The sequence below is a fragment of the Brienomyrus brachyistius genome, chromosome 7 (genome assembly GCF_023856365.1).
Source record: "Brienomyrus brachyistius isolate T26 chromosome 7, BBRACH_0.4, whole genome shotgun sequence".
NCBI classification, from domain to species: domain Eukaryota; kingdom Metazoa; phylum Chordata; class Actinopteri; order Osteoglossiformes; family Mormyridae; genus Brienomyrus; species Brienomyrus brachyistius.
Window position 1 is genome coordinate 15,820,353 of NC_064539.1, and position 17,762 is coordinate 15,838,114.

A 17,762-nucleotide genomic window follows, 5' to 3' on the forward strand; every position below is an offset into this window, starting at 1 on the left:
ACCCTTAGCTCTCTAGGTGTCTGTGGAAAGCAAGTTTGGGGAGGCATGAAAAGAATTTCCCCCTGGAGATCAATAAAAATGATCAATTGTTAGCTTCCAATCAACAATCCCAGCAACCTGGCCCAGGCAGATCATGCCTTGTCTTACCTGAATACTAGAGACACCTGCAATGCTTTTCTTAATCTAAGGGAGATAATATGGGATCTATCTGTACCAGAACCTTGGTGAGGCACTGAGTTTGCTCCTTGCTGAACCATATTTGCCTTTCTGATTGATGACGCCTGGTTTGCCAAATCTTGCCTGTCTGGGGACCTTGCTTATGGACAGTGATAAGGAATTCGAGATGCATATTACTCTGAAATGCCTGCTCAACTCCAGCTGGTCCTTGATGATATTTCTTGGATCTACTCTCCTCTTTGGCAAATCTTCACTTTTATGGATGGGTTGTATTTGCAGGCACTTGCATTACAATCGGAGAATCAGATTTAATCCCAGCCCTATAAAATTGTTTTACCCTGTCTGGAAGAAAAAAAAATATAAAGATCAGGTTCAGGTTTTAAAATAGCACACTTTGACAGGTCATCAGATTCTTATTCCTGTCAACTTGTCTGAATGTTTTTTATCACGTTTACAGCTGATTTCGCACTGTCACACACTCACCATATCATTATTGCCTGTCCTGTATGTCAACAAAAAAAAACAGATCCCCCAGAGTCATCTCTAGCCTCCCAGAGTAAAAATGCGTTCAGCTGTTGGAGAGAGTTAGGCTGCAGGACAGCGCCACATGACAGAGGGAATGCGGAGTAGCAGATACAGTTTTATGATTCTTTCTCTTTTGAGAGCAGGGGTTTGGAGCAACGCATAAATGGAGAATTCAAAACAAATAGCACTCTACTTAAGGCAATGTTTTCATCCATAATGTATTATAAAAAAAGCATTATTAAAGCATTATAAAAATGGCTATAAATACTTATGAAGAGCCATAACACATTATAGCCATGTGTATTACAGTATGAATTATGACTGCCTTATGAAGCTCTCATCTATGATGCACTATAGATACATTTATAATGCATTACAGAGCATCCTTAATTCATCTATTGCAATTAGTCAAGTCAAGTACGTTAAGATGCTTACACCTGTGCCACCATTATAATGCATTATGGATTAGAGCTTCATAAAGCATTCATAATGCACAAAACACATGGCTACAATGTGGTATGCCTTTTGATAAATATTTATAGTCATGTTTATAATGCTTTATGTATGGATTATCATTTGCTATGAATGTGTTCGTAAATTACTAAAAACATGACTTTAAGTAAAGTGTTACCAAGAAAACTACAAAAAGTCTATTTCAGTATGTAAGGAATAAACCAGCCACACTTCTTTCAGATTCAGTCTTACTGCAGGTAAGGGTGACAAATGTGTTGATCTTCATTCTTTAAAACAGCTGAATAGTTCCAAGATGGTGACTGAAGTATATCTGGCTGTATAATATCAGGTCCATTTTACAACAAGGCTGCCCTTATAAAGGGTTTATGAATGGCTTATAATCAAGGTGTCAGTTAGGTCATAGCACTTTGCAAATCATTAATAGACTATTATCAACAAGTTCTAATAATGTTTATTGATGAGTTGCTACTATTTATAAGCAGAAAAAGGAAGACTTACTGTAAAGTTGTACCGGGATATTTCTTGGCCGGCTGGAATGCAGAGGACAGAAAAGCATTACACTTGGTGAGAAGTGTAACTCTGTTCACCAGAAATAATGGAATTTTACCTTTTGCCTGACTTTTGCTATGGTATTGTCTTAATTTACTCTGCATGTGAGGAAGCCACCTATGGGAGGTCATATCTCCAGAGCTTGTCTTCACCCGGTTAGACTATTGAATCCTCTTATCACCGTGTTAAAGGTTCCCGCAGAGAGCACTAATGACTTCATTGGTTTTCCCAGGAGCTGCTGTGGAGTTTGCTCAGTCAGCGTCACATCACCATTAAGAAGCTGTGAGATACTCTTGTTATCTTGGCCGAGAGCTTTTATGCAACATGAGTGTTCCTGAAGTGTCAGGCGGAGCTTGAGAAATTTAAGAAATAAAGCGAAAATAGAACTGCAACAAACATGCAAATTTTTTCCTTAAAACGGCATGTGACATTGAGACCTAAGCATAAATGTGTCTGATTGACAGACCTGAAAAATCAAACATTATATTAGAAATGTACACCCTTGTGTGTGTGTATATATACATATATAGATGTACATATGTACACGCACACACACACACACACACACACACAAATTATTTGAGTAATTTGATTTTCTCCTTTTTAACTGTGAGGTACATTTATGCTTTAGATGTTATTCAAGTCATTGCAATTTTTTTTTCTTTTTTGTCCAAAGCAATTATTTTTCACTGCAGCACTGTTAGACAATATAAAGTACCAGCCCAGAGGCACCCATTACACACATTGTCTCATCAATATCCGCTACAGAAATACGGCCAGCTCAAAATTCCACAGTGGGTGTACAGTTTCATTGTTTTATGTCAGGAGGATTTTTTATTTTTTTTTATTGATGTCAGAGTAGAATATGGCCTTTGTCTGTTTTAAACAGTTTCTGCTATTTTTATTGTCACAATATACTGCTACCAGTGCTTTATTAAATACATTCCCTGAAAGTTGTACAAGGCATTGTTTATACTTTTAGGGGAATTCTACTGTATGTTCTGTGTTCCAGGAATGGTCCTGTTGTGGGACCCTCAACCAGGATATTTAACCAGAATAAAATAAGCAGTTAAATAAGTGGTTCGTTAAGCATCTGAATCTGAATGCGCTCAGCTCTGCAGTATTACCTCCTCCTTAAACAGAAAGCTGGGGGTGAGGATTTGTGTGTCATAGATACACAAAGGTGTGAAATATACACCATTCGCCTCACATGTTTGTACCTCAGCAGCTTTTCAGCTGGAAATGTCACTGCAGCCAAAAGGATGGTGTGCGGATGGTGTGTTTGCATCGCCTCCCATGTGACGTTAATACTCCCCGATACTTACTCCCCGTCTCCTACAGACGGTCACAGTGACGCAGACATCCTCTTCCAGCCTGGAGAGCGCAGTGAAATGTGGCACCTTAGAAGACCTTAGCAGGTCCCGTATGCTGCAGATCAGGTCAACAGAGCTGCTTGGTAAAAGTAAAGCTGTATGTGAAAACCTGGGGAGGGGGGGGGGGCTATTAACAGACCATGTGACTTAGGGAGCTTCAGAAAACACCGGAATTTTATTAAGCTATTGCCTTGTCTAGGTGGATAAGAGATTTTAGAAAATGAGGTAACAGTGATTCTCCTTAATAAACAAAGCTTATGTTAAATTTGTATCCTAGGAATGGACACGTTGAACAAATGCATGTGCTTAATTAATCAATGGGATCATGTCGGTTTACAAAGGGTGGTAAGTTCTAATAGAACATGTGACAATTTCCAATTGAAAACTACAGAATATACAGTATAAAGAAACAAGAAAGTAGTAATTTCTGTTACTGCTGGCAAGGTACAGTATGCAGTGTGAGCAACATGACCTGTGTCTGTAATATAGAAATATGTTCCCACCAGAAGATGACTTCTTATAAATTATGATGTCTGATTCGATGAATAGATTAGCGTGTTATCGTGTCAAGGCAGAGACATGTTGGAAGTCTGTACAGTACCTTTAAAACCAGCGAATGCAACTCGCACACAAAAAGCCAAAAGTAGACATGAGAAATCTCTGACTGCTTTTTTGGCGAGATAAGACAGGAGGACAACAGGAGACCTGCCCAATGCTGCAGCATAATGAGCAGAAACGTGAGGAGAAACAAATGGGTTTGAACCACTTTACTGGTAATTGTCCTTTTGCTAGAGCGTTACTCACTGTGCCTTATTTACAGTGATGCGTTGATACTCTTCAGATGCAAATGCAGTTATTTTATAAACCTTTTCCATGGCCCATAAATTCCAAACTTATTTGGGTAAGTTATTAAAGTTGATGTTTACTGCATTCCGTTGCATATTTCACATCATGATGCATTTGTGTGTTACTGGGGCTGTTTATAACTACTGGCTGGAAATAGACATGCAGAACTCCGATCCCAGCTCCCACTCATGTAGTTCCCTGTCTCCATAGTCCAGGAGAAAGCAACTCATCCACATTACTCTGTGACATTAACAATTTATTTCAACCTTTTAACAGTCTTACAAAGGAGTCTTTTCCCCTGCCTGGGAATGTTAGGCTGCACATTTAAATTTTCTGCCATCATTTCGGTGAAATTTATTTGCACTAATGCATGTCGTGTCTCACTTTTTTTTTTTTTCCTAAGCAAGATTTTCTCAGCGAGACTCAAAAGGTCCATAGCTGGCAGCTAAAAGATAATTCAGGCAGTGACCTGCCAGTAGATGCTTGGGACATGGTGTGTGAAAAAACCGTCATTTTAGGTTCCAAGAACACATTTCTGATCATTTGGTTTTAAAGATTTCCACTAAGCAAAAAGAGCTTCTGTCCTTTCCATAAAGTTCTAGATTGACTACACCCCCATGTTAAGCAATTAGAAGTTGGATGGAATTTGATGTCTTTTTTAAATGCATGAAATGTCATTCTATTGTATAGAAGTAATTGTGGATTCTACCATGTTTGTCCTGGGCAACAAGAATGACCCAGTAATGTTCCTGGAAAAGATAAGGCATTTACTGTAACAAGATCTGCACTATAAACCCAACTGCTTTGTCTAAACCAGGTCACTAAAATGGATTTTGTTCCCGTCTTCCATTCTGACAATGGTTAGATGTGCATTGTACATGTACTGTGTAGTGTACTATGTATAACTTTCTCAGTGTAAGGCCTGAAGAATTAAATCCAGTGATATGAATTAGCAGCTATTGAGGAAGGTGCCATCTTTTGGGATCTGAAGTCTAAACCCTTAACAATGGTTCTTGGACCATATACTGTTGACTTGAGCCTTCTGCAATCTCACTGTATGATGTTCTGATGAATAATAAGCAAAATCAGCATAAATCAAGAGGAATTTCCTAAACTTTACATAATTTCTATCAGAATGGTGGCACAAAAGGTACCTACTTATATCTCTAATGAAACTGAAATGCTGCTTTATATTCCATTTTCACAAGAATAGATATATTGAAATGCGTCTTTTCACATATCCCATTATGGTCTTTTCATATATCCCATCATTCTCTCCTTTGCACATATCCCATCATGCTCTTTTCACATATCCCGTCATGGTCTTTTCATATATCCCATCATGCTCTTGTTTGCACATATCCAATCATGCTCTTCTTTTCACATATGCCATCATGCTCTTTTCACATATCCCGTCATGGTCTTTTCACATATCCCGTCATGCTCTCCTTTGCACATATTCCATCATGCTCTCCTTTTGAGACCTACAAGGGAGAGTGAAACTTGGGGTAAAGGCACAGGGTCAGCTGTGGGATCCAGCGTCCCCCCCCCCCTTATCCTAAGCAGAACTTGTTAAGGCCAAACATAAACACACCCCGCTTTTATATGTTATCAATCCTTGTGTTGTGTCCTTGGCTTTTAAGTGTTAAAAAACATGCAATTTCTTGAGTGTGTTGTCTTCGCTTTCCTTGCAGTCTCTGTGTTTCTGATTATGGAGGCCAGCATGTTATCTACATCCCAGTGCGTGATTCCCAGTGATCCCAGCATGTTATCTACATCACAGTGTGTGATTCCCAGTGATCTCAGCATGTTATCTACATCCCAGTGCGTGATTCCCAGTGATCCCCTCACAATGTAGACCTCTTGCACTTTAGCCTGTCACTTGCATTTTGGCTGTGAAACAGACCTTATGCTGCTAATTTTGTCTTACAGGCTCTTCCCAAGTATTTCACTCCATCAGCATGCAAATAAGTTTACAGTTTTGTTTCTGATTGAAGATGGTGCTCATGCAGTCGTTCACTAATGGCTTTACCTAGTTTCAGTTATGCTATATTCTTCCATTTTGCTACAGAATTCATGCATGTGCCCTGAGAAGGTTTGGAGTTTTGCCATTTTTTCCCAAACCTTTTGCCTCCTGACAACATAGGATGTTCTACAAGCAGTGACTGCTGTGATTTGCTGCTTCTGTGCTACACTTGGTCAATACCATCCATCTTTTAACTTTATCTCCATCAGTGGTGCAGGGTGAACAAAATCAGTAATAATTCTCCATTCATAATTTCATATTAACACGTAACTTCATATTACCCTTATTTGCGCTTTAGTTTGATCTGTCATGAAAATCTAATTTGCATGTCAAGGTATAAACATATTTTCTCTTAAGGTTTTATTTAATATAATTATGTATATAATATCTAAGTATGTCCAACAAAGCATTATGTAGCATTACTTACCCAAGAGTATAACAATAATCCTATTAATATATTTACTTTATTTAATAGCCAAGGGAAATTAATATTTTCTGGAGAGACTGTATTTGGTGTTTCATGTGGGCTCAAAGTGCCCTTTTATCCCTACAATTAACGTGGATTTATAGTGAGAGAGCTGGTATTCCATTACTAGTGAATGACTTTTGTTTTTCTGCCAGCTAACATCCATGATGCTACTCCTTGCTGTGCCGATGACTTAGTGCTTCATACTAAATCCATGGTGTTTTTGCTTAAGTTATCAGGACGGTGTACAAAATTGTCATGTGTGTGTGTGCTTCACTGTGTGAAATGAGTTCCAGCAGCATGTGATCAGCTTGCTAATGATGGAAACCAAGCCCCATGGTTTAAATGTAATTAATTCTGAGAATGTTTGTATGATGGATTGATAATGGTATAAAGAGTATCATTAGCCTCAGAATTAACACCTGCTCATTTCTATGCGGTTTTCTTTATCAGTCTAAGAAACTGTAACATTTTGATTATGTGGACATGATTCATTGTAATATACTTATTTAAACATATAAAAGCGTGGCAGAGTGACCTCGCTCCTGCAGGGCTGTGGGTTGATTTCCCAATCCTGGCACTATCTGTGTGTAGTTCGCATGTTTGAGGTCCATCTCTGGGTTTCTTCCACATTTTCTCTCCCCATTGTCTTCCCAAGACATCTGGTCCAGTTCCACTAAATTGCCCGTTACATGCCCTCTGCTTCCTGCAACAGACCCCAATCACACGGACACCGTATAATTGGTTATGGAAAATGGATGAATGGATATATAAATCATTATAAAATCACTGTGATCTTTAATTTTATCGGTCATCGCTATTTATTGTTCATAAACCGGCCACCATTCCTTTCGGAGGTCCTTCAGAGGATATCATTTTCCCCGTCGGAACACAGCCTCACAAGCAGATGGTTTGACAGCTGAAAAATAGACGCATATGAAGAAACGGAACAGAAACATAATTGCTTGTTATAATTAAGAGACATGCAGAAAATGATGGATAGTGAAATCTCCATTTCTGAGGTACTTTGTCATGCACTGAACTCTCAGCCACTTAATTCAGCTGTTCTTTATCCAGTGAGTTTGCTTTTGTCTGCTCGCCCACTGCCACAGTCAGTGAGATGCCGGCATCGATGTATAGCAGACAGAAGCTGATATCCAGCTTGACCTAAGCACTGATTCCACGGCTTTATGGACAGGGGAAGGGAGATGTATTTGAATTCTGTTAACTCTTTAAATGAAACAGGGGTATAAGAACATTTAATCCTGGGTCTCAGTGTACAATATGTAGGATACTAGTGTTGGAATAAGGTTTCACAATGCTTTGCTTTTTTTTTAAGCAAAATTTCATCTAGATTTCTAATTACATTTTTGTCAATTTATTGACTTGTCAGGATCTTTTATTCGGAGCAATGTACATGGCAACTGCAGTGCAAACACAATACAGTACATGATTCCTGCTTTACTAAATGGACCCATTCCTGTGAATATATTTCTCAAATAGTGCTATTCCACTGATGTATAGTTCTGGGCAAATTCATTCCTGTTCCATTCCCAGTGTTAATATTCAAATGTATTTGTCTCCACGGAATGTAGTTATCACTAACGGCAGCTCAATATTTAAGCAGCAAGGAGCCCTGAAAGGATGCGACTCAGCTCTGCCTGTGTTTATGTTGGCAGCTGCTTTCCGAGAGCCAGATCAACATGGTGAAGGTGGTGAATTCTGTGAGCGACGCCCTCAGCTCCATGCAGAAGGAGACGGGCGTCATCAAGACCCGGCTGAAGGCGGACCTGCAGAGGGCCCCAGTGCGTGGAGCCCGCCTTAAAGGCTGTGCCAATGGTAAGAGGGTCGCCAAGTCTCCAAAGGTCTCCAACTGCAAATATGGGCTGGGCAGACTCTGGTCACCGTAGAGCCCTTGAGCGAAGCCTTTAACCCCGTCTGCTACGGGGGCTGGCTGCCCTTATTGTCCTGATTATACATCACACTGGATACAGGCGTCTGCTACATAAATAAATGTAGATGTAAGCTTGCCCATAAACAGCATCATTGCTTTGTGTAACACTTCATTGTGCATCTTCTCACTCTTTGAATGTAGGGAGATTAACTCCAGTATGAATATTTAAGTGCAGCACACTGCCTAGGCATAAATAGGACGATTAAATTTTGTTTTATCACTATTTTTTTTCCATTCATAATTTGAAATAGAAGTTAAGTTCAATCTCTTTTGAGAGCACTCTATATAAATAGGTAATAAATGCAAGTAAAATACATCCACTCCACTGGCAGCCACACAAAGTTTATTTTGAGTTATTTGTAATGAAACTCTTATAGGTGGGGGCACATGTGCCTTGGGGAGTGATCAGGGACAGGAAATGACTTATATACTTATATATATATACTTATCTCCGAATACGCGTAAGTATTTTTATAGTGAAAGAATCAGTAACGAGAATCAGTTCTTAGCTTTGCAGTTGACACCTGACTTTGATTTGGCTAGTAAAATACACAGAATCACCCCACGATGTCGTCACAGTCATTAAATTTTCAGGTAGCAGTCAGGCAGCCGCGCACATTGTCGATCAGAGTTTATCAAGGTCTCCGCATCAATGCTCTCATCTCTGGTGGTGACCCATGTGATATAGCGGCTTCTTTAATGTGACAGGAAAGATTTGGGGAAATGTTACAGTCGCATCCCATGTGGGCTGAAAACCATCGCAACTGAGCACAATATGAAGCGATGTGTGAACCAGCTAGAGTCACTCATAAATATTTTATTGAAAAATGCCGTGGACGATCTGTTTCGCTTTTAATCTGAGGCTAGGCACGCGTGTGGAGTGTCAGCCTACTGACCACGAAAGCATACCTAAGGTACAGGCATTGACACAGAAATTAAGTGGTGCTGTCTTTTTATATTATCTTCTAGAACACTTAATGAAAACATTGAACTGACATGAGGTGTGGGGTGTAGCTAGGCAGTGATACAGTGATAAATTCAGGCAGGCAGTTATTTATGGAAGTGGTCTGCAGCTGCCTGTGGGATTAATGAAGTATCCATCTGTCTGCCTTTCTGTTTGTCTGTCTGTCTGTCTATTTTACTTAACATATATTTCTGAACACACTGTTCCTGCTGTCAGTACTGTCACAATAATGAAGCCGTGATTCGACCTACTGCTACCAGTCAGTAAGCTTTTCCTGCACATTATTTTCCCACAGACCATCCGATTACTGGTGTCCTCTGGGGGAAAAATTGGGAAATAATTCACTCAGCACCCGAAACCACCTTAACACTAAATATTTTGGTAAAAAAAAAAAATCACGTTCCCCATAAGTTAATAAAATGTCTGTTGTTAAACTTGAGTTTATAGCTTACAGAGGCAGCCTAATTTGTTTGATTTGGTGCACAAGTGAACTTCAAAATGAGTTATTATTATATCTGCAAAACAGATAAAGGAGGACTGCTAACTCAAAAAATCCAACTTATGCAAATTCATCAATTTATGTGACGGTAGAGGACAACAGTAGTGTGAATACCACACCTAGACCCAAGTGAGTATGCACAGCGTTCTTAATCTGCCATCAGCAGCTACTAATCCTGCAATAGTCATTTCTGGTGGTAAGCTGGCAGCTTTCTGGGGCTGTTGTGTTAAAGGGATTGTTATTGAGAGGGAGGCAGGATAGTTAGTGGTGTCAAAGGGATTGTTATTGAGAGGGAGGTAACATAGTAGCAGTGAAAGAGAAGGGAGGAATGGATAGCGGCAGAATTCTACGGGGATCAGCCCTGAAGTGTTTAAAAGAACATCTACATTTAAATCTATAATCGGACTGCCCAGTGATCTGTGTCTCAGATCTTGCAGTAACCTGCTGAACACATTATCAGCAAATCAATAGGGAAAGAGAGCTTTGGTCTCTTGGCCTCTAACTGTCTAAACTGTGCCTGTGTTAGATATACATCTCCTATAAATGAAGTAATAAAGTATAAAGGTGCAGTTCTTCCATGGGATCCATTTATCTTACAAGAGAGAGAGATGAATATTTTTATTACCAGTCCCCACTGACACGCTGCCGGAAGCAGAAATTTTATAGAAGCCAAATTTTATAACAGTAATTTCAGTAACTGCCAAAAGACATAACTTATGAGAACTATTCCAGAAATTAAGAATGTGCATATGTGATACCCGCTGAATTTATTTTTCTGATTGTAGCAGGTGATGTGACATGGTCCCTCTTTAAAAAACAGTTTTAACATTGACATTTAATATAAGACATATATATCAAATAAACCTGTATACAAATTCATGATGTAGAAGCTATTTAAAGTATTACCATAACTCATACCAGATAAGCAGTTACTTTTCTGCAAAAAGCTTTAGGCAACCAAATGAAGTAATGTTTAAATTTTCTTAATGTTTGTGTAGTACAACCATTTTATGTCTGTCAAGGTGTGTCAGCTTCGGCAAAACCTCCGTAACGTCACCCCAGAATTTGCTGAACATCCAATATGCCCATATATTTACAAAACTCCACCTCAAGCAGACGTTGTTTGGCTATTCAATACCATACGATGTTAATTAAGCAAACTGGCGGTGAAACATATCAAACACATGGAGGTGCTCCTGTCGAGAGGTTTGGGAACCAAACCGGTGTTCATCTTTCCATTTAACATGATATCAGTAACTTTTTGAAGAACAGAAGAAATACTTGTTTTTTTTTAAATGTTACTGTTCATTTATCATAATGATAAAATATTTTGAGGAAAAAAAAACACTTACCGACTCACATAGCGTTAAAGGAAGAGTGTGGAGTTGAACTTTAAATCGCATTAAATTAGCAAATGGAAGGTACAAGATATCAAAGTAAGATAAATATCTTTGTTCCAGCCTGAGTTCAACTTATTATGTTTAATCGTATAATTTGTTACTTTTCTAGCACTATATAATTATAGAGTGTTATAATACTGATAATAACAAACATTTAAGCTACAGTGTAGCTTTTTTCTCCCATTGTTCTCTGAATGATACTGCAGTAAGATGCAGACATTGTTAAGTCCTGTAGAACATTTATATTTCTAATTTTTATGAGTTTGTGACACACCAGGGAAACAGCAAATTTCATCCTGTTCTTCTTAGGCTCCAGGCCCCGAGATTGCAGTGACATCTACGCCAGCGGACAGAGGGAGGATGGCATTTACTCTGTGTTTCCCACACATTTACCCTCTGGCTTCCAGGTCTTCTGTGACATGACCACAGCTGGGGGAGGCTGGACGGTGAGTCCTGCTCACACGTGCTCAGACTTATGTCCTTCCTACTCACACACACTCAGACATGTCCTTCCTACTCACACGTGCTCAGACTTATGTCCTTCCTACTCACACACACTCAGACATGTCCTTCCTGCTCATACATGCTCAGACTTATGTCCTTCCTCCTCACATGTGCTCAGACTTATGTCCTTCCTACTCGCATGTGCTCAGACTTATGTCCTTCCTACTCGCATGTGCTCAGACTTATGTCCTTCCTGCTCACACGTGCTCAGACTTATGTCCTTTCTACTCACACACACTGATATTTATGTCCCTCTTGCTCACACAGGTTCAGAATTATATCCTTTTTAAGCATAGAAGCACACATACTGACAAATATACTCACAGACACAAACAAGATGGCATGCAAAGATGCATTTGTAGGTACATTATTCTGTATTTATTAATAAGACAGCTGATTCTCAATAAATTGACCATGACCATATATAATTATACCATGATTAAACATTATTGCATAACTGATACAGTGCTGGAGTTTGAGTATATTACATAAGTCACTTGTGGATGCAAATGAGTATCTTCCCTTTCAGATTCTCACATTGTATGTGAAAGAGATTTCACTACAGTAAACATGGTAGGCAGCATGCTGATGATCATTTCTTTTATACAGTACACCAATTGGCTACTTGTAATTCCTTCAGTCATCTCTCCCCGCAGCCGTGCCCAAGTGGACCACGACCCCTGACCTCACCTGAACTGTAGACATACTGTATGCACACTCATTGATTGTAGATTAACCTATGGTAGATATAAGGTCCTTCTCCGAATGTGACTCTTTGTGAGTTAGTGAACCCGCTTATTGCGGAAATCCTGACTCTCTATGCTTCTGATTTACTTCTACTGCTTTCAGAACTCTTGGCTGTTTTTTGACCCTGTTTGCTGCATGTGATTCAGAATTGGTGTTTGCATTGCCCTGGATTAGTTTCTGAATTTAGCCTGTCTTTTGACCCTGATTTGCTGTTTGTTATTCCTGTATATGAATCATTAAATCTGCCTGCTCTGCTCCTGAATGCTGGAATTCCTTCATCATGCTATTCTTGGGTGCATATATGCCATATGCAATGTCTGAGGAAATGTATTAAGATTATGAGAAATCTTTTGATGCTTTAGAGACTACTGCCTTTCTCCTAAGTAACTGGATTTCTGGAGTCAAAAATTCAAGTTAATTTTGGGCTGCCAGGCTGTTGCTATTTTTAGTGCATGTGTCTGCTTGTTTTCAGTGTTATTGGTGAGTTTCAGTCAGCATTAATTTAGTAAACAACATCCCCTGTGTATAGCAGTTTAAATATAGACTTTACACACAGGGACGATTTAAGTAGACTGTGAAAGTAGGTTAGAAACAGCATGTTGTGGGAATGCGATGGTAAAACTGTTTAAGCCGTTTTTGTGTTGATTGACTTAGTTATATTTCCCGCTATGAGGGAGCGTAATGGTGCAGAATTAGTCTGCGCATCTGCATCTCCCCCACCGACTGTGACAGCTCTTTTATTTTCTGAATGAGAATAAGGGGATAACATTGTAACCTTATTGAATTTACAGAACTGGAGAACACAGCTGGTCCCAGTCGATGTTGCTCCATAGGAAAATATCACTGCGCCTCCCCCCCCCACCCACCCCCCGCCCCCGCCCGAGGCAAAGTACAATTAAAACTAGGTGCCCCAGGGTCATTTAAATCATAGTCCCGCGCCTTGCTGATTTTCCAGCCTTCCTTTATTCGTGAGTGAGGTGTGAAGCCTTTGTGGCCATTCAGAATCAGAAAGTATTAAACTAACTACCTGGGAGAACTGAAGACAGAGCCTGGATTGGACACAGAGGTCCAGACTTGAGGAGCCCTGACCTATAGGGTTGACTGGCCCTGCTGAGGAAGATCTGAGAACAATCTTGTTTAGTGGCAGGTGCAAGGCAGGGAACCACCCAGGGCAGACATGCACACAATTTGGTAACTCCAGTTAAACAGATTTGGTCTTTGACTTGAGAGATCCTGAGGAGAACATGCAAAAACGCCAGACACACTGAGCTGGGGCAGAGACTCGAACCCCAGAGATGCAAGGCCACCCCGCTCAGCACTGAGCCCCCCCTACTTACTGTGTTCATTTTATAAATCAATTATTTAGGTTACAAATGTCATTGCAGGTTTCAGTGGAAAATCTTGATTGCATATAGAATTATAAATAAATTCAACTGGAATTTATTTAAATGTAAATATGTGAAAAACTCTGTCCAAACAAGGTTTTGAGGGCTTGACTGTATAATTTCTCATAACACCAGGCAGGCGTTTGCAGTGGAGGCTATCACCTTCACAGAATAAACTATAAAGATACCGGCATGTGCGTTAAATTTTACTAAGTAATCACATGGCTGTTCCCGTGAGGCACTGGATTCCTGATGAAACGGGTGCTTGGCTTTAGCCAGATGTAACTTACATTTTTTTAACCCCCATTCTTGTGCTGATTGCGTGTTGTAATATTTTGAGTGCGTGATTGGACCTACAGTATACCTATTTATCCCACGTAACAGCACTCACTGTCTCCACTGCAGACACTGAATTATGTCCTTGTGTTCTATTTTTTTCCACCAAGCGCATCCCAGTAGCAGACGTCCCATGAGAGGTGAAGTCCAGCTTTTATAGCCGACCAATAGTTTTTATCTGCTTTATGCATCATCCTTTGCCTTCTGCACTTTGCTCTTAGAGATATAAATTTCTGCTATTCGGACCGGAATATTTAATCCACCTCAATTTAAAACAATAAATGTTCAAAAACTACAAGATCCCCCCCCCCCCAACAAGCAGACACACACACAACCATGGAATGATTGGCCTACCATGAGGCTGTGATTAGCATGACAGTTAGAAAGTTGGAATCTCCATCACTCTGCCCCCACACACTCATGCTGACATTCCCCCCCCCCTCGGGATAGATCAGAGAGAGGAATAAAGGAGATGGGGAGGTTGCAGCACACATCACCTAGTGGAGGATCAAACTGCATCTCCCTGCATTCAGGATGAGCACAAAGGCTGTTTGGCAGCCTGGGAAGAACAGCCACCTCTCGGATATTAAGCACTTTATTTCCTCAAACCTTAATCCTTTTCGTCTTCAAACATAATTCATAATTGATGTAATTCCGGAAATTTCATTTTACACCTATCGGTGTTTCTGATATTGGGGAACCTTTACTAATGTGCTGAAAACCACTTGGCTTTGGTGATGTGCAATGCAACAGGTTTCGCTCATATTCTTTGTTGGCAAATAGCTCTTGAGAACATTAAAGGGTGTTTTTTTTTTTTAAATAATCTAATCCAACTAAATCCAAGTTCTGAACAGGCTGCTGAGAAATTGTAAATATACTACAGAATAAATAGCTCCAGATTTATCCAGATAGCATTCTGCTGCAAATAAAACTGCTGTAAGTGTTAAGGGTTTAACCAAGAAAAATATTTATTTTATTGAACAAAGAAAATCATAGCAGACTAACAGTATCGTTAAATATGTTAGCAGGCTATTTATACTTATAGGATTCAAGGTCACATATTAATTATCCTGCTTATTTTGTTACTACCCAGCTTTTACATTTTTTAATACCATCCATCTATCCATTCATCCATCTAAACACATAAACCTGTAACCTTGAAGACAAATTATTATATCCGTTGTTTCGGCTTTTTTTAGGATGCTGTATGTTCAGTAGGTTTGTGGAAGGTCATATATTGGGATTTCAGGACATGTAGGGTGCACAGACACACTGATTTAAATATTGTCAGTATTCAGTAACATCACAAAAGAAAGTGACCTTAGCAACTGTTTAGAATGCAAAAGTCTGTCAAGCCTCTTATAGAAACCTGAACATTTCATCTGAAGAATTTTCTCTGCCTTTTGGATGAAATACGCCAAGCCAGCAACCCGCAGCACTGTGTAGCAAACTCATCATTCTCAGAACAATAGCAGCTCGCCCATCCTTGCCCTGGATGAACATCCTCGGGGGTAAAAGGGTTTTAATTCACTGCTTCCAGTGTGCTTCCTTCTGTGTTTTTATGCTCTTTTCTTTATCGACCTCTTTATGTTATGGTTTGCTTTGACTCTTAGTGTTTTCTTGAAAAACTATTTTATTCTAATTTGGACAATGCCACATAACATATATATATATTTTTTTTTTTTTTTGAAGGAGTAAACTTTTCTCCACATCTAGAGTGAATAAAAATGCCATTATAAGGGTAAAAATGTGTGCTTATAGGAATGCTGAAAGTTGACTACATGAGTATTTTTGGGGAATGTCAAAATATTGCAATTATTTTCATTATTTTTCTGTACTTTACTGCTTGAATTTCCCTGAGCTAGGGTACATAGAAATACATGTAAGTTAATGTTATAGTTAGTGTTATGAATTATGAAGTTTTCAGTGAGTTTCCTGGTGAAGTATGAAGAGGAAGTTTGAGTTGTCCATCCATCCATCCACTTTGCATAAATGCTTATCTGTTACATTGTTGCCGTGAGCCTAGAAGATATCCCAGTAAACACAGGGCACAGGGCCAACATGTACGGTAAACGACTACTTGGGAATCATTAACACAGAACAGGGTCAGCAACACTTTATTCAGACCAGGCTTTTCAGAGCCCAGCATTTTTATTAGGGGTCCAAGTATTAATGTTACTGGATCCCGATTGGTGTTTTTAAATTGGCTGTTTAATTCTGGAGTTTATGATTGTAATTCAAAAGATGGCAAGTACACATTATCCCAAATCACATACAAAATATAGTTCATTCTTTAAACACCACCTGAACAAATGAAACTGCAAATGCTATTTTAGTATTTTATATATTTCTTTTGAAAGAGCACCCTAGTGTAATGTATCGAAGCGATGGTTGCCTCGCATATTTTTATTTGTCATAACCCTACTTTGGATATGCAGCTCTGGGTAAATACATGGATAAAATGAATGAATGTACTATAGCTCAGAGTCTTGGGGAATCCTTCATAACATGAGTATTATGCCAGCCCACACTGCCACCGCAGTAACCTTAGTAAACATGCACAAACTTGTTATTTGCATACATACTATTATGCAGTAGCAATAATGATTTTCAAATAATACTTTCATTATACTGTCATTATATTTTCAGAATACTTTCATTATCTCGGAAGAAATCACCACAGACTCTGTGCAGCACGGTGTTTCAGACCCTGAAGGGGCGGGGCCTCTGTCCGCACCCTTCCTGTACAGGGCACTGCAGTTCTTTGACTAGCCAGGTTTGCTGTCCTGGTGATTCATTTCTTTACCAGCGTGTTATATTATTTATTCTGTTCCTATATTACACCTTCATTGTGGGATTTCATGGTAAGTAAAATGTTGATATATTGCGCTGAATCAATGCAAGGTCTTTCCCAGGATTTTGTAATGTGGGATTTACTACTGGAATTTTCATGATCTTAAGTTGATGCCGGTATGCAGCCACAATTCTTTACTGATGCTTTAGAGATTTCCCAAGGTATTAAAAACATGAGTCATTTATATGGATGCTTTTTTGCATGGGTCTGTTGTCTCTGGTCTGTGGTCTGTGTCAGTATGACTCATATCAGAGGTCTGAAGTCAGAAATTTGGCTAAATTAATGCATAATGAGAGAAAGCAGTGAGGCACAAGAAATTCTTTTCATCTGAGAAACTCAACCTATTTAGAAATACTCTACAGGAAAAATTTGATGGATTTGTACAGAGCCCCTTAGGTGTCATGATAGAAGAAAATATTATCTCATAGTAATTAATGCTCTTAAGTTATTCATTTGTGCGCTCGTGGTACTAATTCATGCTCTCGAGCTACTAATTCATGCTCTCGAGTTACTGATGTGTGCTCTCGAGTTACTAATGTGTGCTCTCGAGTTACTAATGTGTGCTTTCCAGTTACTAATTTGTGCTCTCAAGGTACTAATGCGTGCACTCGAGTTAGTAATTCGTTCCCTCAAATTAATCAGCATCTGGAGAGCAAAAATTACTAACTTGAGTGCCCGAATTA

At 39.3% G+C, this 17,762-nt stretch overlaps 1 protein-coding gene across 1 annotated transcript in view; it reads left to right on the forward strand.

Moving 5' to 3' along the window:
- Positions 1 to 17,762, forward strand: part of fibcd1b (fibrinogen C domain containing 1b) — a 100,733-nt gene that overhangs the window by 28,149 nt on the left and 54,822 nt on the right. The window contains exons 4-5 of the mRNA XM_049021228.1: positions 8,116 to 8,275; positions 11,563 to 11,699. Coding sequence (XP_048877185.1) covers positions 8,116 to 8,275; positions 11,563 to 11,699 — 297 coding nt within the window. The remainder of the gene's footprint in view (positions 1 to 8,115; positions 8,276 to 11,562; positions 11,700 to 17,762) is intronic.